Source organism: Impatiens glandulifera, chromosome 2 (genome assembly GCF_907164915.1).
Source record: "Impatiens glandulifera chromosome 2, dImpGla2.1, whole genome shotgun sequence".
Lineage (NCBI taxonomy): Eukaryota > Viridiplantae > Streptophyta > Magnoliopsida > Ericales > Balsaminaceae > Impatiens > Impatiens glandulifera.
Genome location: NC_061863.1, coordinates 10,837,821 through 10,864,150, shown reverse-complemented (window position 1 = coordinate 10,864,150; position 26,330 = coordinate 10,837,821). Strand labels below are relative to the sequence as shown.

The window sequence follows — 26,330 nt, the reverse complement described above, 5'->3', positions numbered from 1 at the left end:
TATATATATATCATTATAGGAAAAGTTGAATCGTTGAACTGACAATTAATACAACGGACGCTATTAATTATTCCGATTTTTTTTACCTTTGACGGTTGGAAAATTAATGTATATATATTAATGGCTCAATTTGAAAACGTACATATCCAGAATATGATATAGGTTTAGACAAAGAAAATATTTTAAATTTATTTAAAAAATATATTTTTTAAAATTAAATAATGTTATAAAATATATAATTATGTATATATTAAAAAAATTAATAATATTTGTTTTTGTTTAAATCCAACTAATACACACTCTTTCTAAACAAGCCTAATTCATTTTGGTTCAATTATCACTTAATTTTAAAATGTCAGAATCTACCCTTAAAATTTAGGAAAGGTTAATTTTAAAGAAGAATAATGTGTATAATTTTTATAATTTTTATAATTTTTTAAACTATTTAAACTATTCTAATTTTATTTTTTTTTAAGAATTTATAAATTATTTTGAATTTACCATTCTATACGAATTTTATGTAAATTAGATGATTATTTTCATAATTAAAAAAATATATATTACTTATTCATTTATATCAATATCAATGTTTTGAAAATCATTTCGAGTTTTAAATGAACGAGGACCTATTTTTATTTTGTATAACTATTAAGTTATTAATGGTTTGATTCTACAAAATCATGAGTAAAATGAAAAAAAATATTCAAATTTATACCAATCTAATTCACAATCCAAATTATAGTAATATTTTAATTCAACTAATACATGACGACAGTAAAAGTATGGTTACGGGAGGAGGAGTCGCTCTAGAGTATTACATGACGACAGTAAAAGTCGTCGAGATAGATGATTTTATAGTGATTATATATATATATATATATATATGAAAAGTTGATCTTTGAACTGACAATTAATACAACGGATGTTATTAATTATTTTTCTAAATAGGAATTCCTAAAAGAAGTGTGGTATATAGACCATTTTATAGGGACGGTAGGAGTCGTTGCCATAGAGGCCTCTATGGTTACGGTAGGAGGAGTCGTCACTATAGAGTATTAATATGACGACGGTAAAAATCATCGACATAGATAGCTTTATAGTGACAATACTAGGTAGCAAATATGTATCATTATAAGAAAAATTGATCGTTGAACTGACAATTAATACAACGGATGCTATTAATTATTTTTCTAAATAGGAATTCCTAAAAAAAAGTGTGGTATATAGATTATTTTATAAGAACGATAGGAGTCGTTTTCACAGAGGCTAGGAGTCGTTACCATAGAGGCCTCTATGGTTACGGTGGGAGTCGTTTTCATAGAGGCTAGGAGTCGTTACCATAGAGGCCTCTATGGTTACGGTGAGAGTCGTCGCTATAAAGTATTATATGACGACGGTAAAAGTCGTCGACATATATGGCTTTATTGTGACGATACTAGGTAATATATATATCATTATAGGAAAAGTTGATCGTTGAACTGACAATTAATACAACGGATGCTATTAATTATTTTTTTAAATTGGAATTTCTAAAGGAAGTGTGGTATATAGACTATTTTATAGGGACGGTAGGAGTCGTTGCTATAGAGGTTAGGAGTCGTTGCCATAGAGGCCTCTATGGTTACGATAGGAGTTGTCACTATAGAATATTATATGACGACGGTAAAAGTCATCGACATAGAAGGCTTTATAGTGACGATACTAGGTAATATATATATATCATTATAGGAAAAGTTGAATCGTTGAACTGACAATTAATACAACGGACGCTATTAATTATTTTTCTAAATAGGAATTCCTAAAAGAAGTGTAGAGACTTGGTTCGGTATCTTTAATGGAAGTGAACTCGGGTGGTATATAGACCATTTTACAGAGACGGTAGGAGTCGTTGCCATAGAGGCCTCTATGGTTACGGTAGGAGTCGTCGTCACTATAGAGTATTATATGACGACGGTAAAAATCGTCGACATAGATGACTTTATATTGACGGTACTAAAATGATCGGTATATATGTTTTTGAGCAATAATGACAAGCACAATGCTGACGACCGACGACCATTTTTTCTACCGTCTCTAATTATTTATATCGACAATTTATATTCCAACCGCTCTTTTTTAACTATTAAATGACATTTTACATGTTTGAATATCGTTTCAAATCAAATAAAAAATAAAAACATTCTTTAATTCAAGAATACAACTAAGGTTGAGTAAAAATAAGGTTTTTCTTTGGTCAAAACTAAAAAATTGTGTGTATTGATTGGGTGAATTCATATTGTCTAGGATTGATTTCAAAAAAATATATAAAAATTATTTGTTCACATTTCTAATAAAGAAAAATATTTGTTGTATTTATAGCTACCTATATATCTATTGACATACAATTCATGATATTTCATTTTTTTATTATTATTTATATAATGAATTTACAACTATTACATGATTTTCTTTTAGTCTTACATAGTTTTTCCCCAATCCAATTTATTCTACTTATTCTATCAAACTCTCATTGTAGGAGCCATCCTAATGTTCAAGAGTTTCATCTTATACATATATATAGCTCAATTTGAAAATGTACATATCCGGAATTGGATCTAAGTTTAGACAAAGAAATTTTTGTTAAGAAATATATAATTATGAATATATTAACAAATTTAATAATATTTCAATTATCATTTCATTTTAAAATGATTGAACCTTCTAATTTAGAAAAGGCTAATTTTAAAGAAGAATGAGTATAATTTTTTAAACTATTTAAGCTATTATAATTTTAAAAAATTTAGATTTAAGAATTTATAAATGATTTGAATGTCATCAAACTGGAAAAGGTCACTTGAAGCACCAAATTTTGTTAATAGCTATTTGGAAAAACTTGAGATTAGAGTAATTTTTCTACTAAACTTAGGTGGATCTCTAAAGTCACCGATCTAAGTGTGTTTGTTTTCGCCACTTGAAGTAGTGAGAATATATGGAATTTGATTCAATGAGTGTCACCAAATCACCAAAGGTTGCTTTTCCATAATTTTTCATTTTAGTCTCTCCACCCTTTTGCATTTCTATTGTCAAAGAGGGTAGAAGATACTATTTTGAAATATGTGGGGGTTATCAAGGCATTTGGCGTGAGAAATAAAACTCTCTTTCGTAGCAAAATTAATATTAAAAAGATAATTTCTTTAAGTTGAAATGGGCATGAGGTTATAAAATGATAAGGGTTCTTTCAAATATAAGCTAAAAGTTGATTTGATGAATTTGAAAACAGGCCTTAAGCTATTTCCATGTCTAAGAATGTTTTCGCTTAAGGACCTTCATTGAACATAATTGGCTTCAAGGATATTAACCATCTTTAAACCCGAAAGAAGATTATTAAAGAAGAAGCGATTTACAAGTGGAATGGATCTAGGTACAATGAAAACAGAGGGTCCAACAACAAAGCAGAATGAAGTTCAATTGAACAAGGCATGAACTTCCATTGAGTCTACAAACCAACATGGATCTTAAGAACTCTGAGCAAGAATAATATCCCCCAAATGGGATGAGGCAATGATGAAGATTAGGTTCAAAATATAATTCAGGGTTTTGAAAAAGCAGTAGTCTTTCATTAATCAGATCATTTCTTGAGGTCCTCCTAATCATCCATATTCAAATGCAGAAAAAAAGGATGAAATGTGGGATTTGAGTCCATGGAGCATTTTATATTTGGTTAAAATCCATCTTAAGTAGAGGTGAGGTGGTTCCAAGGCAATGAAAAACAAATTCCTCTAACAAATGGACATGACAAGAAAATATGTGACACATATCCCTATTGATAACATCTTGATTCAACCTTTTGTTACCCTTACAAGTTACAACATACATGAGAGATGAAATCAAACCAATTAATTCCATTTGAGTGAAATTTGAAAGCAAAAATCTCAACAACTGAATGTAATCTTCAACAGGGAGTATGTATTGACAACAAAATGCAATCTTTCTAATGACTCTAGAATGCTTGTTATACAAATTACAGATTCTCCCTACAATTTAATCCACAATAAAAAAAAGTACTAGAAATAAAATGAAAGATGATGTTATGTACCAAAAGAACCAAAGGTTTCGGATTAGCTAAAGAAAATAAAAAACCCATATAAGTTTTGCCCACAATCCCATCACATAAGCTTCAAAAGATTAAAGCCAGAAGAAGTAAAGATTCCACACACCTTTCTTTCTGTCATCAAATTGCATTCATTCATGGCTGCTTCTGCATCTCTGCATGGTTTGTTTTCATTCCCTCACGATTTCCAGCAGCCGAATAAGCTATGAGCTGTTGACCAATTCCTTGCAACCTTTCTTTCTCTCCAATCCCAACAGCATTCAACCTAGTTGAAACATCATTTGCAGCTGAAACACCGTTTGCAGCTTTCTGATTCATTGATGGATCTTTCCTACTTATCTTCTCCTTAGAAGCAAGAACAACAAAATGCTCAATCGCTTCCCTAGCTCTCTTCCTCGTAACAGAAGCCTCAATCGCCCTCTTCTCAGCCTCTACCCTTAAAGTCGCCGCAGCTTTAATCATAGTCGCCATTGAGATCTTAGCAGCAGCAAACAGCATCTTTGAAGTCTTCTTATCCAACTCCCTACCATTCTCTTCCTTATTCTCACAATCAACATACACTTTCTTCAAATTGAAAAGCAGTGTCTTAGGGTTAAGACAAAGAGGACATACATACGAATTCGAAGACTTCGATCCAACGCAGTAGGAGTGAGAGCATGAGTAGCATTTGGAGCAAGTGATGAAGTTGTTCGACGGCGGCGGAGGACGATCGTAGACGATGAAACAAGTAGGACAGAATGATTGGGAATGGAAGAGAAGAACGCAACGGGTACAGAGACGGCGTAACATTCCTTGATGACGAACATGGTGGAGGAGAAGATGCTCTTTTGTGCTGCAATGGCTGCATGATTCTTGCCTAGGGATTGGAGAAAGAGGATCTTGATTCATCGTCATATCGTGATGATTTTCACTTCATTGATCAAATTGGCAATTCATAGAGAAAAAATAAACCCTAGAGCGCGGCGCTTGAGGAAATGATATATGAACAATCTGTTTATAGAAAGAATCAGAAACTCGAAAATGAAGAACTAGGGTTTTGGAAACCGATTCTGCGACGGTAATAGAGAGATCTTGTTGCGGATCCAAACGATGTCGTATTGGAATTTGATAGAGGATAGAATATGCTAAAATGACACCTAGAATATTATATGATATTCAAAATGATATGTGTATTTTGTTTTCTTACAAAATATAGCTTAAATGATTTTTTTAAAAGGGATTGTTTTTCTTAGGCAACACGAATTATATGGGAATTTTATTGATTTAATTGATAAAAATGTATTTTATTTGTTTTTTAATTAATTTAATGTTTTTATATTTAAAAATTGAATTTTATAAAAATAATTATTGAGACGGTTTAAAAAATGAATTTAAACGAATAAATATTATTAAATTTTTTAATTTATAAATAATTAAAATAAATTCATATCATTATTTCATCTAATATTACAAAAATAAAATTAATTTTAAAAAAAATACAACCCAAAGACAAAATTCTCAAAAAACAATTTAATAAATTATAATTTTTACTTTTAAACATGTAAAAACTTTATTTTTTTAAATATTTTTATATAAAATAATATTCTTAAATAAGCTTAATTATATATATATTTTAATAATATTTTTCTGTTTAAATTTATGTTTTCAAACATTTACAAGCAATTTATAAATTTAGATAAAAATATAATACTAATTCATTAACAATTATAAAAGTTAAATATATGTGCTAACATTTTTATTCTCTAAAGTGACTAAATATGTTCAACATTTCCTATTTAAAATAAAATGTATTTAACATTTTATACTCATTTTCTATCAGCAATAAACTATAGAATCGACTAATTAGTAAGATTTAACCTTTTTACATTGAAATTCCTTCAGACAAGATTCAATGTTGATAAAAATAAAAGCAAAGTTCAAAGATAGCAAAAAGATGTTAAGAATTTCAAAGCTTTTCATTATCAATCAATTTAAGGAAAATCTGAACTCATCCAAGAATTCCTTCTTCTCGACCAAACTAACGATTCTCCTAAGCTTCTCGTTTCGATAGCTAAACTTCCTTGGTTATGAACTTCAGCCACAAAAGGAAAACAAGATTCAAAACATGATCATATTGCTACAGAAAACCCATAATAGATCTGTTAAATGCAAATTCAAACTTCAATTTACCAGATTTCAGTTGATTGGGTGGGGTCACAAGTAAACAACATGATCCTCCAGTTGGATGCTAACAGGTTGCCATCCCGATGGATTATGCACGATCCACTTCTTTGCTCGAACCATTAGCTGTACAATGTGAAGTATCTCACCAAGAGGATGCTCTTTCAAGCACATCCTTTTGATGATAATAGCAGCTTCATACCTGATTTCATTAGAAAATATATTATCAAAAGTGAAAATCTGGTGGTTATGGTTTATGGTTTAGTGTTTACACTTACTTGCATTCAGATGCCATTATTGCAGATCTTCCATCAGATGATAACATAAATTTTTTAACTTCCCTCCAAGTTGGTAATGGGTACTGCTTGTGTCCCCATAGATTCACACAATTCCATAATTTATCATTCTTACCAACATACAATTGTAAAGAATTACCTAAACTTTTCTTCACAACAAACTGCAAATCCAAAGCACTCTCTATGGCTTTCTTAACATCAGTATTTCGATGTCTTGGATCTCCATATCGGATACAATCAGATAGATTTTCATCAGTTGGCATAATCATTTCGGTTTTCAGAGTTTCCAAAGCAAACAAGATTACAGCAATCTGTCCTTCGACGAGATCATTTGGATGCTTGTTCGTTTTTTGTGATGTTTTATCCATAACTGGCCCTTTAACATGACTTGGAATCTGGTTAAAACTTTTTTGTTCTGACTTTGATTCAGGAAGACACCTCTGCTTCCCTTTCTGTCTGGTTTCGGATGTTCTACCATCGTTTAACAAACTATCAGAAGTCTGCTTCCCTTTCTGTCTGGTTTCGGATGTTCTACCATCATTTAACAAAATATCAGGTTTGGTATCTGTTTCAGATAAGCAGTTTGATTGAATCTGGACTAGCTGAGATATTTCATCTTTTGTTAGAGGTGGCCCACCGGCACAAAGAGTGGCCCACAGCCAGACACTTGTCGCAGCAGCAACGAGCGGGGCTGATGCTTTCGTCGGTTGTGCGAGGAGAATGTTATATCTACGCATGCGCAACTGATGAAGGGCATTGGAGAAGTCCTGGTCACCGGAAATTAATAGATAGTTAGCCGGAGCTGGATTATCCAAAGCCCAGAATAACATATCCATCAGCATCTTCTTGTAACTCGCATCTTTAACACCTGCAATCACATTTGACAGAGTTAGGTTTTTAACTTTTAGAGAACCTATTAGAGCAATGTTTTTGATTAGATATTTGAAATGGACCATAACCGACAAAAAAAAATTCCCAAGCTACCTGAAAATGTTCTTACAAGGAAGAAAAAGGAAAAGAAAATACAATAGAATAAGGAGACTAGTAGAGATATTTGGTCTAAATTCCTTGATAAGATCCACTGTATCCCCTGCAGATAAAGTGTTTCATTATGTGTCAGATTCTGACCATCAATTGAGATATCCTGTTGCAAGTAATTTATTTGGGAGATGAAACACTTTTAAGGAAATTGCACCGCACGGCTCAACCAATAAATGTGTTCTCCTTATGTAGTTAATGATTTGATTATGCAATTTGCAACATTAATTTTGAATTGATTGGGATATGAATATAATAAACAAGTTAGTTAGGGACATAGTTGTCAATAGCGCCGGTAGCGCTACCTACAGCAAATAGCGTGGGACATAGTTGTCAATAGCGCCACTAACGCTAGCTATAGCGAATAGCGTGTAGTGACATATGTAGCTATAATTCGCAATAGGCTACGCACTTCAAATAGCCCCGCTTTTGTCGCTATACCTCATAACGCCGAAAACTATTGCCCCAAAAAGTGACGCATTTAAAAAAAAAATTAATATTAAATATTTGACTTTTCATTTACCCAAAATTTTCTCACTTATTTCAATTATTTTTTTTTGACTCTTCCTCTTCTTTGCACACTTCTTTTTCCTTCTTTTATTATCATATTACTGTTCTCTCTAGTCTTTTCCTATCATTCTTCCTATTCTTTTCTCTTCTTTGCTCTAATCTTCTTTCCATATTTCTTCTTTTATTACTTTTCTCTTACCTTTTCTTATCCATCTTCCTCTTCTTTCCTCTATAACTTATTTAAGAATTCGTTATTATGTCTTGAAATACAGCTTCATTCCAAGAAAATGAATAGATTAGAGCGAAAACATCTAAATTATTTGGTGTTCATTAAGTACAATAGAGCTCTGATATGATAGTCGTGATATCATTGATTTTATCTATTAAGTGAACCAGATGATGACAACGAATGGTTGATAGGGATACTAAATAAAGAGTTGACTTTGTTCATGATAGTGATGATTTGACTTGGCAAGATGTAGCTGATATTGCTGGAGTTGTTGAAGCTCCTTATACATTGAGGCAATCAAATACAACCTCATCTACACCTTTAAGATGCTCAAAGGCAATCACATCTAAGTCTAGGGGGAAAAGATTAATAGGAACATCTAACACATTTGATATTTTAGATGAATTTGATTTCGGTGAAAAAAGTGAATTCAAATGAAGAAGATGATCTCAATCTTGATGAAGAAAATGATGACAATAAATTTTAGATTATGTTTTGAACTTTTTCTAGTTTAAGAATTGATGATTTTTATGTTTTGAACTTTTATTTTTGTTATGTTTTTTATTTTTGATATTTAAATGTTTTCTATAGCGCTCGCTACGCTATTCGCTTTACGTTATAGCATGAGCAACTTTGACGTTATTGAGCGTTATACGCTATTGACAACTATGGTTGATACAATTGGTATTCTTAATTAATAAAGTGTATAAATAGATGATAATAGGTTTGGATAGATATGAACCTATGCTACGAATTGAGTTCAAGATTCTTCTTAGCTATGTTATAGCCATGATTCTTCTTAGCTATGTTATAGCCATGATTCTCTCCACTAAAGGCTTAGACAGTTCCTTTCTACCTCTTTCTTTGACTATCTATCTGATTTCTATTACGACCTTACAAGCTCATAACAATTCTTCACATTTTCCTCAACCCGAAGGAATTAATGAATTTAATTGACATTGATTGAACAATATATGTACCACACCAAACAAGTGATATGACGATATGCTTTCTGTACCAGCCAATGCATCTTACCGCATATAGTTTGAGGGATTTTGCCTTCGTACCAGGCAAGACTCACACTTTTTCATCTCTTGTCAAACTAAAGGCAATCATCTTCATCCATTTCTTCCTTCATTTCTTTTTTATTATTGGATATCAAGTCTTCGGCAGGGTCTGCCTGCCTTGAATCAATATATCACATTTGTCTTGGAAAGATGTGTTATGGCCGCACACCATTGTTCATCCCAGTCTCAGTCACATGGCTTTAAAATTCCATAGAAGATTCAGTTTCTCCATTCGTAATTTGAACATTTTTATTACTTTGTTCAAGTTGATCGCTTTCCTCCTTGGATATGCCACTACTCTCTTTGACATTTTTTTTAGTCATCTTAGTGGTGCGCTCAATAAGCTGCGCCTACGTCGTGGACCACCACCCCACTGCACATCAAGAAAAACTTGCCCGAGTGGTGGTTCAGGCCAATTCACTTGACTTACCCGGCCAGATGCGGGTTTGTCTTATTCAAGAAGTAGGTGCTCTTCCTCCTTAACCTTATATAAGATTAGGCTATTTTCATGTCTTACCTTAAAAAAGAAAAAGGAATAATCCATTGAAACTATCTCTTATCTTCCTCCTTAACCTTATATAAGATTAGGCTATTTTCATGTCTTACCTTACAAAAGAAAAAGGAATAATCCATTGAAACTATCTCTTATACTTACTTTTTCTTTTCACATGCCCTAGGTTATCTAAGTTCACAGGTTTCCTTTTGTTTTGATCCTAAAAGGATGACTCCTTGTCTATACTTTGGTAGGACAAGGTGTGAACAAACATAGATAAGCTAATGCAATCTATAACAAGAGCTCTTGATCAATCCAGTTCACTTGATTCATACTATTGAACTATTGAAAACTAACTTTCTACATTCTTCACCATCACAAGGGAAAGCCTATTACATTCTTCAACTATACAACTATTACATTCCAAAATAATCGTTACTCGAACATCTTTACCCTTTGCCATGAACCTCCTTTGTATTTTATTTATTTATTCAAATCTTCCATTTTCTGGATCCGAAACAGAAAACAGGAGGGTAAAAACCTTTCTTCTTCGGTTATTTAGTAGTCAGACGATTCTTCAGTAACTCAAGATGAATGAACCCTTCAACGCTTTCTTTGTTGTATATCCTCTTCTTTCTACTTTCACATGTGGAAGAAAAAGTGTTCTAATAAAGAGAGTAGGTCCTGTAACGCTAAAAGTTTGGGGAACAAGCCATAATATGGCTATAAGAATTCAAATGATCCAACCCCAAAGAATCTTAATTATTGGGAGGTTCGGTTTGTTAGTATTTTGTTCAGTCATTCAGATAATGACTTGGCGTTTTCTTAGCTATGCATTACACACCTCATGTGGATCTAGCTTTCAACAGCGTAGAACACATTATGAAAGAATAGCGTTGATGTTTTCTCTAAAGGATTTGAGAATTCGAGTAAAGTCGTATAGCATTTTTGAGAGAATTTTAAGTTCAGCCTTAACTGAATTTCAGTACTCTCCTTTCGCTTTATCCAAAAGAAAGATTGAATTTTCATTTGAAAGTGTCCTAGGTCTCATTTGAAAGTGTCCAAGGCTCCATTATAACCCATATCCCAAATGAATCTTCTGTGCTCATAGAAGATTGTGATGGTCTTGAATAGGGAGTGATTTCTCCACCCAAAACAAATTCAAAATGAAAGCAGAGAAGGTTGTTACTAAAGCAAAAAGAGAGAAAACGAACAAGAATAGGAAGGTCCAATACAGAAAGCAAGAATCCAAGAGATAAGGAAAAAAATTGGTTGAGTGTGATTGCGGGCTATATGTTACATCCGCGGGGATTAGTTGCACACCGAAAGAGTTGCGGAACCAACATTCTTAAAAAAAAAATTATTCTCCTAAGTGAAGTAGAATAAAAAAGTTTTAAGGAATAAAAAGGGGTTGGTCATCAGTTCCTTCTGAACCTAGAAAACGTAAAAAAAAATAATAAAAAATAAAAATAAAAATAAAAAACAAACTAGAATAAGATTTTTATCATTTCTCATAACTGTATTCTCCATATGTAGAATCAAACTCCCCTCTTTCGCACTTTCTTGTTATTTTCAGAGAACACCCCTTCTGTCGAAGTTACTGGGTCATTTTGTCGGGTTCCTTCGACATGGTTATATGAACCTGTGTCAGTTTAGGGTCGGTTTGTTCACTGAGGATTTAGTTTTTTCCTGGAAGTTGGAACCGTCCATGACAACAGTTAAGAATAGGGTCCGGGTTCCTTTATTTCTCACTCAATGGATCTATCTAGTCTGATACCGTAATGTACAATAGGAGACGATAGAATGCAATGGGATAGATGGACTGCGCCCAAAAGGGGTTGATGAATTTGACCCCTTGTCCATAGGGACCTTGTGGCATACAACCGAAATGACTCCCGCTAGATAGCCACCCATTTCTCCCTTTTTAAGGGTCTCGTGGACAGATGAAGGAATAAAGTAGACAACAAGAAACAACTTCTCATCCCCTACCTACTCACTTGTGCCGGTTTCGGGTACAGGTACCCTTTTGTTCAAGGTCGTTCGAGCTTTTCCAGAGAGTATGGCATTGGTTACTTCATCGTCGTAAAACCTTAATTCTTCTATTTAGAAAACATACAAAAGGATTATCCACACCGACACCAAGGATGAACATGTTGAATAGAATCCTTTCGTCAATAGCTTCCTTTAACATATACAATCACATCAATCCCTTCTGCTAAGCATACTTCGTTAAAAAAAACTACAATAACCTATGTTATAGTAGAAGTGTTTTTGATAAAACTGAAAATTAAGTTAAAAATGTTGAATACAAAATTTAAAGTATCAAATTAGTTAAGTGCATAAAAAATAAATGTTAGAAGGATTATATGGATTTAATCCAAATATCCTCATTCCCATAATCAACTAGTTCAGCAATCAAATGACCAAATTATCCCCATAATCAACTAGTTCAGCAATCAAATGACCAAATTATCCCCATAATCAACTAGTTCAGCAATCAAATGACCAAATTATCCCCATAATCAACTAGTTCAGCAATCAAATGACCAAATTATCCCCACAATCAACTAGGCAATCAAATGACCAAATTATCCCTACTTTGATTTTATAAATTTAAATATTAAATGGAAAATAATAATTTTAGTAATTTCACTTAAATAATCTACTTCTCATCTAACAAGGTTTTTAAAGATAACACAATTTTTTTTGAGAAAAAACCAAACAAAAAGTTCTAAATGAAAAATATCTGAATTTTAAGTACTTGATAGGCAGGTTAGATAAAATATGGAACTAATGTCAAGAAAAAATTAGATAAAGACTATTTTACCCTTACACTACTTTGATTAATTTTTAAGGGTTAAGACCATTAAGTAGTCTTTTGTATCCTTTTACTAAACTACAGAGTTAAGTCATTCATTGCTAACTGAATAACTTATTGAAAGAATCCAGATCTTTTAGCATAACTTGAGCTGAATCTGAAGCCTTTTTAGTTAGGGTTATTTAAGATTAACATCTCCCCCCTTCAATGACAGTATAAATCATCAACCCAAATACCTTCTTATTGAACTTTTTTTCCAAAAGATCATTATATAATTATACCCTTAATCTCTCTTTACCCAAATAATCAACTTCTCAATAACCTATAATTTAGACCCCAATAATAGAGTTATTTATAGTAAGAATTATAATGAGCATAATTCAAATAAGTACTTGATAAATTGATTGATTACCTAACTCTACTGCCTAAGTCTATCTATGGTAAGGAAAGAACTTGAAAAACATAGTTTCATCTCTGTATCTTTCCATGTCTGTTCCAATCGAAATTCCTTGATAAAAGTTAGGGTTACAAGTCATCATCAATGGATTAAACTAGAAATCAAATATCACCTAGATTGTACTCAAATAATCAACAACAATCCCTATAATATTCCATTTATAAAGGTAGAAAATGCGAAACATACCTGCAGAAACATGGTTAAGGGTTATACCAGTGATGTTGAGTGCTTGATGAACTGATGCAGGTAACCGATTCGTGTCACCATAGACAGATATGGAAACAGGACCACAGTATTTCATATTTACCAGAGCCGATGTTAAATTTTGAGCTATAGAATGAGGATCTGATGATAATGGAACCTTGCAGTTCTGGATATCCCACCATATCGAAATCTTCGATTTCTCGTACTCCAACTCCACCGTTTCAGCGGATGAAGACGGCGACGGAGGAATCTCGCCGCTTGTGCTAGCTACAGTATTACTATTACCCATCTTTAGCTGCTACTCAGTTTCTTTCTCTTTACTAGAAAGACGTGGTTTTGCCCAGTGGGGAATGGAGGGCGCCATTTTGAGAGGTTTGAGGGTTTGACGATCATGTCTACCACGAACCAATACAAGCAGCAGAGAATGACGTACGACGTACGACGACCGACGACTCGTCTTCTTTGAATATTGACTCTTTTTGAAAAGGAAAATTGGACTTTATTTTACTTATTGTGAAGACTTATAATTTAATTATAAGACATAAAAAGAAGAAAAAAAGTTATTATATCATAATTTTAATATAATAAATATTACACTGTAAATAATTTTAATTTTAATTTTAACTTTAGCATTTATTAGATAGATAATAATATATATAAATAAGAGATTAAATCGACAACTTATTTGTTTTTACATTGTCGATGATAACTAATATTTAAAGTATTTTATTAAGTATTTTTGAGATTTTCTGAGTCTTTAAGTAATTGTTGTGAAGTTTGGACTGATGCGTTTGATATAACAGATCTACATGTTTTGGTTAGCATATCAATTTTTTTTTGTACTATCTAGTTTGAGAGAAATCGCCGAACTTTCAATAATCGTAGTCTTTCGATTCGTATCATTCATAATACTATTATTATGACGCTTTCTAAGATTCTTTCAGGAAAGTCAGTAGAGTATGTCGGAGAGTTATTTTATAGGAAAAAGTATGTCGGGGAGTTAATCGTTTTTTCTTGAAAATTTACGAACTCGATAACTTAATAAGTACTATGTTTTTTTTTTATACTTAAACTATTTTTTTTATTTTCAATATATATTAACTTTAAAAAATATATATATATATATATATATATTGTTTTTATCAAATTATACTAACAAGGGCAAGCAATTTCCATTTGCACAATTTTAATAATTTAAAGTCTTTTTAATTTAAAATAATATTTTCTTTTTATAATTAATTTATTACATTGGCGAAAACAAAATAACAATTCTCCTGTTTATTTATTTTTAATTATTATAAGAATTACACATTTTTAAGACATTAACTTTATTTGAAGTAAAACACTTATATATTATTCAAAAACTCAAATTTAAAATGCATTTACCATGATATAATTCATCGACAACATTCATTATTTACGGATAAACAAATAAATGAACAATGGAGGTCGCTAAATAGATAAACAGTATACAGATAAACAATATACAGATAAACAGATAAAATTCGGGAATAAAACGTCCCGAAAATATTAACTTTCAGGAACTTTTGGGAGAAAATGTCTCAAAATTGTTCATTTTTTGGAGGACATAACTTTGTGTACGTTTGACGGATTAGCATAACTTTCAGCATGTGCGAATCGCCGGAGAGAAGAGAGTGAAAGTAACGGATAAATACGAAATGATGAGGATAATAAAAGAAAATTTTACAAAAATATATATATTTTAAATGCCGATGTGGGCGACGTGACAGACCACGTATGATTCGTAGTCTTACTTTCGTTGTCTCCATCCTTTTTCATAAAATAAATATGAAATGAAAGTGGCAGTTTAATTCAGTAAAACAAAAAGCATGTGAAAGTAGAAAAATACAAACAAACAATAAAAGAAACATACAAAATTAATGGGTGCATATAGGGTTATCTTTTTAAAAAGTATAAGAAAAATAATCTAAAGTATCTTTATTATGCCTATATATAATTATTCTATTTTCATGCATATATTATTAATTTTTATTTATTTGGCATATACAAAATCATGATTAATAGTTTACAAATAAAGTAAAAATACTTCAACAAGTTATTAAGACTAGCTTTGGTGTGATCTAATACAAATTATTTTAATTGTCTTAATATGTGAGAAGATATTATGTGAAATTTAATCTCCATACTATTTAATTGTCATTTTTGGATAGTGTTTTAAATATTGATATTGCATAGAAGTGATCATATATTTATGTAATAATTTTAAAATGTTGGGTTATGCTTCTCTTATGGAGTGCGAGTTAAACATATATCTCACAAACACATTTAACAATTTAATCAGTCACATAATTTGTCGTCTGACGGGCTCGAACTCAAGATCTCAGAGAGGCTAGGAATATTTACCTCTTATTGTCGTTATACTAAAAGAGGGGATATATTTATGCAATTTTAAAATTGTCTCAAACATGATTTTAATTCATTTTCACCCATCCTAAAATTTTAAAATTTTAAAACTTTTAGGATAACTTCTAAATTATGTTAGTGGATTGTGGTAAGGAAATCAGATAAAAATCCTAGATTTATCTGATTGTTTAATACATAACATGGAGGAGATCGTCTCAAAGAGCGCTGATATTTTGATTTCTTTACTGTTATTGTATTTGTTGGTTGGTGTAATTAATTTGAAGTTTAAATTTTCTTGTTCAGCACAATATTTAATTCTTTGGTCATCATAGTAATTTTTATCCTTTTACTAAAAAAAGTACTTGATTACATCATTGCTTTGTAGTTTGTAATATATTTGACTGGTTTTTATTATGATATTTTTTTTATTAGGAAAAGAAAGAAAAAAAAAGAAACAATAGACTTTATTTACTTCAAAATGAGGCCAAACAAGGCCTAAATGTTGCCATTTAATACAATGGTAAGATTTATTAGTAACACATGTAAAGAATAGGGCTAAGTAGCTAGCTACATTTTTTTAAGCCAAAACTCCAATTATTGACAAAAATAAAAATAAAAGATTTCTCTTTTAACCTTGTAGGGCTGTTGTTAAACATTATAGATTGCGATTTTGAAGACCGTCTCCAACTTCTAAGCTGAATTAAGTGGTCTAATGATGAAAATCTTTATATTTTAGTTTTCATAGACCTATGAAAAAAAGGTTTAAAAAAGTTAGATATTTGAGTGATATTATCAATATGTCAATTTTGAATAAGATAATGACTATTTTGTATTTTTTTTATTTGTCTTGCTAATAAAAAAATGTAAAAATGAATAATCTTTTAATAAAAATACTGCATATTATATATTAATGAGAAATGTCCTGCTAGAAAACCACAAAAAAAGTTAATAGTGTAAATATATAAAATTAGAAAAAGTTTGATCATCAAAAAATTGACAATAATTTGCAATTCAATCAATAGGATTATTGTTTTCGGAGAAATTGGATTTCAGTACTATTGATTTACTCTTCATGAGCCACACAAGTCCTAACATATTATTTGAGATGGCTAAAAGTAAATTTGAAACACTTTAATTTGTAAATTTGAAACACTTTAATTTGTAAGTTTGAAACACTTTAATTTGAAAAATGATGTGTTTCCTTTCTTTCGAATAAATTATTATAGTTCCTAGCTAAAAACAAAACATTCTTATAGTTCCATAGCTTCTCTATTGTGTTAGATTTTACTAGTTTACACATTTGATTTGAAAATAATGAAAGAACTAATTTTTTTACCCTGTGTTTTATAAAATTCCCGTTGCCAGGAATCGAACTTGGGTATTTCAAGTGAGAGCCGAATATCCTAACCAACTAGACTATAACGGATGGTGAATTCCTAATTAAAAGTATTATTGTTTTATGAGAAATTGGATTTAAGAATTAGAATGGTACTATTTATTTCCTCTTAATAAGCCACACAAGGCCTAACATATCATTTGAGTTAACTGAAAGCAAGTTTGAAGCATTTTGATTTGAAGAATTATGTGTTTACTTCATTTCGAATAAATTATTGTAGTTCCTAACCTAAAAACAAAACATTCTTATACTTCCATAGCTTCTCTATTGTGTGAGATTTTAATGGTTTATACATTTGATATGAAAATTATGATTAAAGCTAAATTTTTTACTCCGTGTTTTATAAAAATTTTGTTGCCTGAAATCGAACTCGGGTATTTTAAGTGAGAGCCGAATATCCTAAACAACTAGACTACAACGGATGATGATTTCCTAATTAAAAGAATTATTGCTTTATGAGAAGTTGAATTTCAGAATTAGAATGGTACTATTTATTTCCTCTTAATAAGCCACACAATCCTAAATCTCTAACATATCATTTGAGCTAACTAAAAGAAAGTTTGAAGAATGATGTGTTTACTTCATTTCGAATAAATTATTGTAGTTCTTAGCCTAAAAACAAAACATTCATATACTTCCATAGCTTCTCTATGTGTGAGGTTTTAATAGTTTACACATTTGATATGAAAATAATAATTGAAGCTGAATTTTTTAACTGGTGTTTAATAAAAATTCCGTTGCCGGGAATCGAACCCGGGTCTTTCGGGTGAGAGCCGAATATCCTGACCAACTAGACTACAACGGATGGTGAGTTCCTAATCAAAAGGATTATTGTTTTCTGAGAAATTTGATTTCAGAATTAGAATTGTACTATTGACTTCCTCTTCATGAGTCACACAAGCCCTAACATATCATTTGACCTAACTAAAAGCAAGTTTGAAGCATTTTAATTTGAAGAATTATGTGTTTACTTCATTTCGAATGAATAAATTATTTCAGTTCTTAGCCTAAAAACAAAACATTCTTATACTTCCATAGTAGCTTCTCTATTGTGTGAGGTTTTAATAGTTTACACATTTGATATGAAAATAATGATTGAAGCAAAATTTTTTAACCCCGGGTCTTTTAGGTGAGAGCCAAATATCCTAACCAACTAGACTACAACAATGATGAGTTCCTAATCAAAAGGATTATTGTTTTCTGAGAAATTGGATTTCAGAATTAGAATTGTACTATTTATTTCCTCTTCATGAGTCACACAAGCCCTAACATATCATTTGACCTAACTAAAAAGCAAGTTTGAAGCATTTTAATTTGAAGAATTATGTGTTTACTTCATTTCGAATAATAAATTATTTTAGTTCTTAGCCTAAAAACAAAACATTATTATACTTCCATAGTAGCTTCTCTATTGTGTGAGGTTTTAATAGTTTACACATTTGATATGAAAATAATGATTGAAGCAAAATTTTTTAACCCCGGGTCTTTTGGGTGAGAGCCAAATATCCTAACCAACTAGACTACAACAATGATGAGTTCCTAATCAAAAGAATTATTGTTTTCTGAGAAATTGGATTTCAGAATTAGAATTGTACTATTTATTTCTTCTTCATGAGTCACACAAGCCCTAACATATCATTTGAGCTAACTAAAAGCAAGTTTGAATCATTTTAATTTGAAGAATTATGTGTTTACTTCATTTCGAATGAATAAACTATTGTAGTTCTTAGCCTAAAAACAAAACATTCTTATACTTCCATAGCTTCTTTATTGTGTGAGGTTTTAATAGTTTACACATTTAATATGAAATTAATGATTGAAGCTAAATTTTTTAACCGGTGTTTTATAAAAATTCCGTTGCCGGGAATCGAACCCGGGTCTTTCGGGTGAGAGCCGAATATCCTGACCAACTAGACTACAACGGATGATGAGTTCCTAATCAAAAGGATTAATTTTTTCTGAGAAATTTAATTTTAGAATTAGAATTGTAACATATCATTTGAGCTAACTAAAAGCAATTTTGAAGCATTTTGATTTGTGTTTACTTCATTTCGAATGAATATATTATTGTAGTTCTTAGCCTAAAAACAAAACATTCTTATACTTCCATAGCTTCTCTATTGTGTGAGGTTTTAATAGTTTACACATTTAATATGAAATTAATGATTGAAGTTAAATTTTTTAACCAATGTTTTATAAAAATTCCGTTGCCGGGAATCGAACCCGGGTCTTTCGGGTGAGAGCCGAATATCCTAACCAACTAGACTACAACGGATGATGAGTTCCTAATAAAAAGGATTATTGGTTTCTGATAAATTGGATTTCAGAATTAGAATTGTAGTATTGATTTCCTTTTCATGAATAACACAAGCCCTAACATATCATTTGAGCTAACTAAAAGCATGTTTTAAGTATTTTGATTTGAAGAATTATGTGTTTCCTTTATTTCGAATAAATTATTGTAGTTCTTAGCCTAAAAATAAAAGATTCTTATACTTCCATAGCTTCTATATTGTGTGAGGTTTTAATAGTTTACACATTTGATATGAACATTATGATTGAAGTTAAATTCTTTACCCCGTGTTTTATAAAATTTCCGTTGCTGAAAATCGAACTCGGGTATTTCAAGTGAGAGTCGAATATCCTAACCAACTAGACTATAACTGATGATGAGTTCCTAATTAAAAGTGTTGAGTTTTGGGCTCATATTTTATTAGAGTTTATATATTATAATGGGTTTTAAGCCTTTATTGGACTTATGAGTATTAGTTTAGTCTTTTGGCTTTTGATATATACTCATATAAATAGAGACATTGTAATATAAGGTTACTTGGACCATTATTCCATGGAATATCAATAGAATGGACGACTCCCCGAGGATGTAGGCATTGTTGGCCGAACCTCGTTATATCTTGTTTTTTTTATTATTCATTACCACTTTATCTTTATATCTTTTTTTTATCGTGTGTTTAGATTAAATATTTTCTCAACAAGTGGTATCAAAGTATATTTTGAGAATATTTATCTTAATCTATTTTTGAAGATATGACGGAAACCCTAACCACCATTGAAGATGTTGTTGAATATTTGTGATTTTGTTGAAAATTGTTGGTTATTTGAGAAAACAATATTGGTTGTAGAAGATTTAGCCGTTGTGAAGATTTGAGTCGAAATCTTCAATTGTTAAGGAGATGTCAATTGTCGTTAAAATATTTCTTAGTTTTGGGTGACTCTCTTTTGAGGAGAAGAAGACAATGTGTCTTTTGTTCTTCTTGAAGGCGCCAATGGGTGCAGGTGATGAAAAGTCGTCGTAGCGGCACCAGAATGAAGAAGATGAAGTATATTATTTTGACTTATTTTAATTTGGGACATACGGTCTATTAAAATATGAAAAAAGAAAAAAAAAATATATATATATATATATCCATATATATATTATATATATATATATATATAGATATTATATTATGATATAATATAATATATGAAAAGAATGAGCCAATAATCTTGGAAGCGGTCAACAACTAAGACTTTTTCAACTAAGACTTTTTATTTAAGTCTCGTTTGATTTCATAAAATAAGTTTAACACCTATTTGATTCCAATTTTCACAAGTAAAACCTTGTTTGATTTTAATCAAATTCTCAAAGCTTTATATGCTTTGATCTTGGATTTGTATTAAGGCTTGTTTGACTTGAATTTCTCAAATATGGAGATTTGTGATTTATCTTTTAAGCGATTTGATATTCATCAATATGGAGATTGAAAATTGGAGTTGAAAAAGAAGGTGGAGTGCTTATTCGATGTTGCAGGTTTTGGAAGACAATTGATGCAACATATAAAAAGTTTAATATTAAAGCGGGTGACTTTAATGTTTGTTTGCAAGAGTGTAGTTTGATATGTGTTTATAAATGCCGAATTTTGATTTGCATCAAACCTTGTGAGTAGGTTTTGATTGGAAATATCCGGTAAGTGTTGGTGTGAAGTTGTCAAGTGGGTGTTGATGCCTCAGGGGTTCTACTAAGAATGATAATTTCTAAGGTATGAGTTGAGAGTGCACTAATCATATACATAGTTTGTTAGATTCTTTCTATGCAGGATTTGGCTAGAATAACGTGGAGAACAAACAATACATCTTCATGCTTGTTGAAAATTAGTTTAAGGTTTTATTATAACCGATTGTTGTTTAGCATACATGAGTGACATTATTTCACTATGTTGAGGGCTTTGACTTGAATAAATTCTCGGCTAAAATAAGTTTGGAGAGATTTTTCTTTGAAAACGGATATTGAAGAAGTCAAAATTTAAAAGAGAGGTAGAGAGAAAATCTAGCATCAAATTTTCACCTACAGCCGCGTAGGGTTCATCAAATTGACGACCAGAGATTCAAACGGAGTCCGATTGCGTTGAGATTTTATCGAGAAGGTTGGTAACTCATTCCTCTACATTTTCAACGGTCGGATCAAGGTTTAGACGTCTCGAAGTTTGTTTTTCTGGGGCTTAAAATGTCTGCCTAATTTTAGTTTTATTTGACTTGTTTGGAGCCAAAAGGTTTATATCTTTTTGGTTATGACCTTATCTTATTGAAAAAGCTAATCAAGATGAAGACGGTGGTGAGATCATATCTTTTTACACTTGACAAAAACATGATTGAGTATGGAAAGTTGTTATCAAAATGGTGTTTACCATTGACAACATTATCGACATGTTGATAGGGCAATTCTTCGGGCCAAATTGCAAGATTGCATTGAGTTGGCGGGTGATTAAGGATTTACACAATTTTAATTAACACATATTATGAATGAAAGACCAAGAAGAGGAAGACTAATGAAAGACACTTATAAGTTGAGGTGGAGACATCTTGAAAGCAACTCTCAAACGAACGAAGAAGAAATCATTGGATTATCTTCTAATGTGAGAAGATAAATAAAATTTTGAGTGAGATTCCTAGTCATGAAAAAAGGGCTAAATGGGAGACTCGGTAATTCGAAGGTGATGATTTTTTACTTCTTTTGTTCTATCTTAATTGTCTATATATTGTAGATCATAGTTTAGATGAATGAGATGATTGATTTTTCATCTTATTGATGAGATGATTGAGACTTTGAATGGGATTCCTAGTCATAAAAAAGGGGCTAGATGAAAGGTTCGATCAATTCAAATGGAAGAATATTCGATTTCTTCTATAGAAACTATAGATGATCATTTAAAGCATTGGTGAAGACAATTGAAGAGAGATAGTGAATCTTGATATAATATTATTGGATTGCTAGGCGTTTTTGGATTCAAGAAACTAGCAGATCGCAAATTAATTTGTTCAAGGAGAAGTATGAGGTTCAAGTTGGTTAAGTATGCAACGTTCAAGGCAAGATGGGTGACAAATACTTTGTCATATCTTGAGCTAGAGAAAAGAGATGTCGTGATAGCCTAATTTATTTGTTATGAAGTAGACGATAAAAGTTCGTCTTGGGTCTTCTCACTTTCAATCGATATCATATTTTGAGGAAGTAGACGATGAAAATTTATTTTGGGTATTTCCTAAGGGACGTGAAAATCGTCAAAGTGGAGATTGTTGGGTTTTGGGCTTATATTTTATTAGAGTTTATATATTGTAATGGGCTTTAAGACTTTATTGAGCTTATGAGTATTAGTTTAGTCTTTTGGCTTTTGATATACTCATATAAATAGAGACATTGTAACCTAGAGTTACTTGAACCATTATTTCATGGAATATCAATAGAATGGACGACTCCCCAAGGATGTAGGCATTGTTGTCGAACCTCGTTATATCTTGTGTTCTTTTTTATTCATTATCACTTTATATTTATATCTTCTTTTTTATCGTGTGTTTAGATTAGATATTTTCTCAACAAAAAGGATTATTGTTTTATGTGAAATTGGATTTAAGAATTAGAATGGTATAATGATTTTCTCTTCATGAGCCACACAAGCCATAACATATCATTTGAGCTAACTAAAACTAAGTTTGAAGCATTTTGATTTGAAGAATTGTGTTTCTTTAATTTCGAATATATATATATATATATATATATATATATATATATATATAATAATGATTAATTTTTAAAGTGTGTGGATTGTCAAGTCGAGAGTTGTGATTAATTTGGATATATATGAGAGAGTAAATGAATATTTAGGTCGGATCGTGGGTTGACCCGTCCACCCATAAACTTGAAAAATTAAATAAAAAATGTGATATAGACAAGTTTTAAACTTGAAACTTCACAATATAAGTTTAACATTTTAACCAACTAGGCTAATATCACTTTTTATTTTAAAATCAACTTCAAAACTGATGAACATATAACATTTCTAATAATATAACTTCAACATTTTGAATAATTAAACTAATAATATTTTAAATTCGTTTATATAATTTATTATATATATATATATAACATTCTATATATATAATGATTAATCTTATAATTATATATTCATACATAAATTTATAAAAAGAAATCAACAATTTTCAATGATGTAATGGTTAAGTGTTCATTCTACAAAATAAAGATCGAGGGTTTGAATCTCACCTAATGTTAAATTGTAATAATTATAAAGAGAGATTAAAGAATGTTGGTCACTTGATGAAAGTGGGTGAAAATAATATTGTTGTTTATTGGAAATGAGTTGATAAAACTTGGTAAAGAGGAGATGGTTGGATAATATATAATATGTTGGTTAACGAAAGTGAGTTTGTAAGTAGGTAAAAATAAGATTGTTGGTTGATCGAAGTGAGTTGATAAAGCTCGGTAAAGAAAAAATAGTTGGCTAATAAAGAATATGTTTCTTGATTGACGAAAATGAGTAGGTGAGAATAAAATTCTTCTTTTATTTTTAACCGTAAAAATGTACGTAAACCTCGCTAGTATTAATTATTATTTTCTTAATAATATGGATCATTGAGGGAATGTGTTTGTCACATATTAAAATATTAACAATTTATTAATGACATTTGTGTTATGACATAATAAAATGTTTTAAATTACTTAGTTATTCTTTACTCCGTGTTTTATAAAAATTCCGTTGCCGGGAATCGAACCCGGGTCTTTCGGGTGAGAGCCGAATATCCTGACCAACTAGACTACAACGGATGATGACTTCCTAATTAGACAATTTATTATTTTTCTCATTCTTAGCTTGAAGTGTTTGTGTTGGTACCAAAGCGAAAAAAAATTCTTATTTTTAAATTTATTAGTTATATTTTTTCCTATTAAATAAATACAATAAATTTGTATTGTTTTAATAAAACTTTCATAGTTTAGTTGGTTAAATGGTTTGTTAATACCTATAGTGTTTTATGGATCAAATCTTGTTGGATCTATATTTTATGATTTTATTTTTATTTTGAGTGTCCCTTAGGATGGGGTTTAGGCGGCCGTCTAGTTGGCCTTACCCTAGGACCAACGCTGGTCATATGTGCAAAGTAAGAGATATGAACTAGACGACCAATTAGGGTCACCCCGTCCCAATGATTACCTACATTGTAATTTTTTATAAATACTAATCTTATAAAATTATATATCTAAAAAGTTTCTTAAAAAACATAAAAATATATTTGTAAAGAAAGCTTAAAATGAAATTCTTTAAGGTATTACAATTGTCTGGAATAAATGGGCGGAATTGCTATCCTAATGAAAAAAAGTTTCATGATGTTCAATAGCTTTCCTTTGTATCACTGGGTACTAACTAGGTAGGTAGACGATTAATTAAGATTAGTAATTTGTAACCACTTTTATTAAAGGTATTCTTTTGTCTATTGAGATTCTTTATACAATAATTTTTTGGGTTAGGTAACAACTTTAACACTAAATAAAAAATTGATTGTGAAATAATTGTATGGTTGGAGAAATTTTTTATTTTGAAAATTTTCAACTTTTCATTTTATAGAAAACACAAGATGCATTTAAAGAATTTCATAAGTGATAAAAAAATATGAAAGAACATAAGGAGAAAAAGAAGGATAAATGTCAATAAGATCAAAAAAACATTTCAACCCATACAAAATCCTCTTTTTCGAATGATAGCAAACACATGAAACATAAAACTTTTGATTTTTTCAACTCTAAACCCTTTCTCTTGAAATGTTCTTCTATTCATTTCTTTTCAAATTGTCCATAAAATGATGAGGGGTATATGTTTCTAGTCTTCATATGTTATTGCCTGCTCCTCAATTATTCATTTTCCCCACAAGTCAGCGACGGTAAATGTCACGTCCCAATGAAAGTTGAAAATATTCTACAGAATGACCCACATGTCTTTAGCATTGTCGCAATAGAGAAAAATGTGATATATAGTTTCATCGTTCTTCTTATAAGAAATATTATAAAGGATTTTGGCTTTCACCACCAAAATGTATCCCCTTCTTTTTAAGTTTGATAGTAGTTACAACTCCATTGTGAATTATTTCGCACGTAAAAAGGAAATCTTAGAATGGATTTTGTCTTTCCACATTCCTTTCAAAGGAACCGAGTTGGCGCCCCTTGGATAGTCGCATAGCATATGACACTAGTCTTAAAATTTAGAGAGCCCGTCAAAATGAAACTGTCGTCAAACTCTAATTGAATTGTAATTTCCATAATGGTGTCCACTAAGCTGGCCAGCCTGTTCTCTTTAGCGAGTGAAAGGCGACGCTGCGATGTGATTCTCTATTTAGTGAGGCCAAAAGTAAGTGTATAGAAGTCGGTCACTTTAGCTTCTTTCTTTTTATTAGAGATCTCGTATGAATCCTGAAAGGAGTCAACTATTTTCTCCTATGATGCCACATGTCATTGTAGAAATCAATTTTCTTTATGTTTCCCTCTAAAAAGGAAAGGAGAGTAAATTATTTTTTCACATCCTGGTAAAGTGCTCTAGAGGAATCCTCTCTTTTAGCCTAGCGACAACAAGAAGTGGATATACATAGCCTTTCTGAAATCCTGGGTTCGAGCCCGTCATGCGACAAGTTCTGCATCTAGTTAAATGGTTAAGTGTGTTTACGGGCTACATGTTTAACCCGCATGGATTAGTCGTATTTCAAAGGAGAAGCGGAACCCAACGTTCTAAAAAAAGTGCCCTAGAGGCTACTACTCTTGTGAGATCTCCCTAAAATAGACATCCATCTATTATCGTGATGTCCATACATGACAGTGACGACATTCTTCCAAAAATAGGCATTCTCATTTTTA

At 31.0% G+C, this 26,330-nt stretch overlaps 2 protein-coding genes and 4 non-coding genes across 8 annotated transcripts; all 6 read right to left on the bottom strand.

The window, feature by feature from the left end:
- Positions 1-3,898: 3,898 nt before the first annotated feature.
- On the bottom strand, positions 3,899-5,124 carry LOC124926591. Its single transcript, XM_047466842.1, has one exon. It carries the CDS (start codon positions 4,982-4,984, stop codon positions 4,226-4,228), a length of 759 nt encoding a protein of 252 aa, XP_047322798.1. The 5' UTR covers positions 4,985-5,124; the 3' UTR covers positions 3,899-4,225.
- A 900-nt stretch (positions 5,125-6,024) lies between these two features.
- Positions 6,025-13,784, bottom strand: LOC124926926. Of its 3 annotated transcripts, none has more exons than XM_047467258.1 (4): positions 13,345-13,784; positions 6,529-7,414; positions 6,260-6,452; positions 6,025-6,145 (listed from the first exon to the last, which is right to left on the bottom strand). In XM_047467258.1, the coding sequence occupies exons 1-3, from the start codon at positions 13,649-13,651 to the stop codon at positions 6,284-6,286; spliced, it is 1,362 nt and encodes a 453-aa protein (XP_047323214.1). In that variant the 5' UTR covers positions 13,652-13,784; the 3' UTR covers positions 6,025-6,145; positions 6,260-6,283. The 3 variants fall into 3 exon arrangements, with proteins under 3 accessions (XP_047323214.1, XP_047323215.1, XP_047323213.1); XM_047467259.1 differs by having other exon boundaries at positions 6,025-6,140; XM_047467257.1 differs by having other exon boundaries at positions 6,025-6,161; positions 13,345-13,783.
- A 4,091-nt stretch (positions 13,785-17,875) lies between these two features.
- Positions 17,876-17,948, bottom strand: TRNAE-CUC. The gene has a single exon. It is a non-coding gene; the product is annotated as a tRNA-Glu (tRNA).
- Positions 17,949-18,995: 1,047 nt separating this feature from the next.
- On the bottom strand, positions 18,996-19,068 carry TRNAE-CUC. The gene has a single exon. It is a non-coding gene; the product is annotated as a tRNA-Glu (tRNA).
- Positions 19,069-19,345: 277 nt separating this feature from the next.
- TRNAE-CUC lies at positions 19,346-19,418 on the bottom strand. The gene has a single exon. It is a non-coding gene; the product is annotated as a tRNA-Glu (tRNA).
- Positions 19,419-24,184: 4,766 nt separating this feature from the next.
- On the bottom strand, positions 24,185-24,257 carry TRNAE-CUC. The gene has a single exon. It is a non-coding gene; the product is annotated as a tRNA-Glu (tRNA).
- Positions 24,258-26,330: the final 2,073 nt, after the last annotated feature.

Coding starts and splice junctions, on each gene's coding strand:
- LOC124926591 (XM_047466842.1), bottom strand. CDS start 4,984: ATGACGATGAATCAAGATCCTCTTTCTCCAATCCCTAGGCAAGAATCA.
- LOC124926926 (XM_047467258.1), bottom strand. CDS start 13,651: ATGGGTAATAGTAATACTGTAGCTAGCACAAGCGGCGAGATTCCTCCG. Junction 7,415..13,344: donor CCTTAACCATGTTTCTGCAG/GTATGTTTCGCA, acceptor ATGTGATTGCAG/GTGTTAAAGATGCGAGTTAC. Junction 6,453..6,528: donor ATAATGGCATCTGAATGCAA/GTAAGTGTAAAC, acceptor TAATGAAATCAG/GTATGAAGCTGCTATTATCA.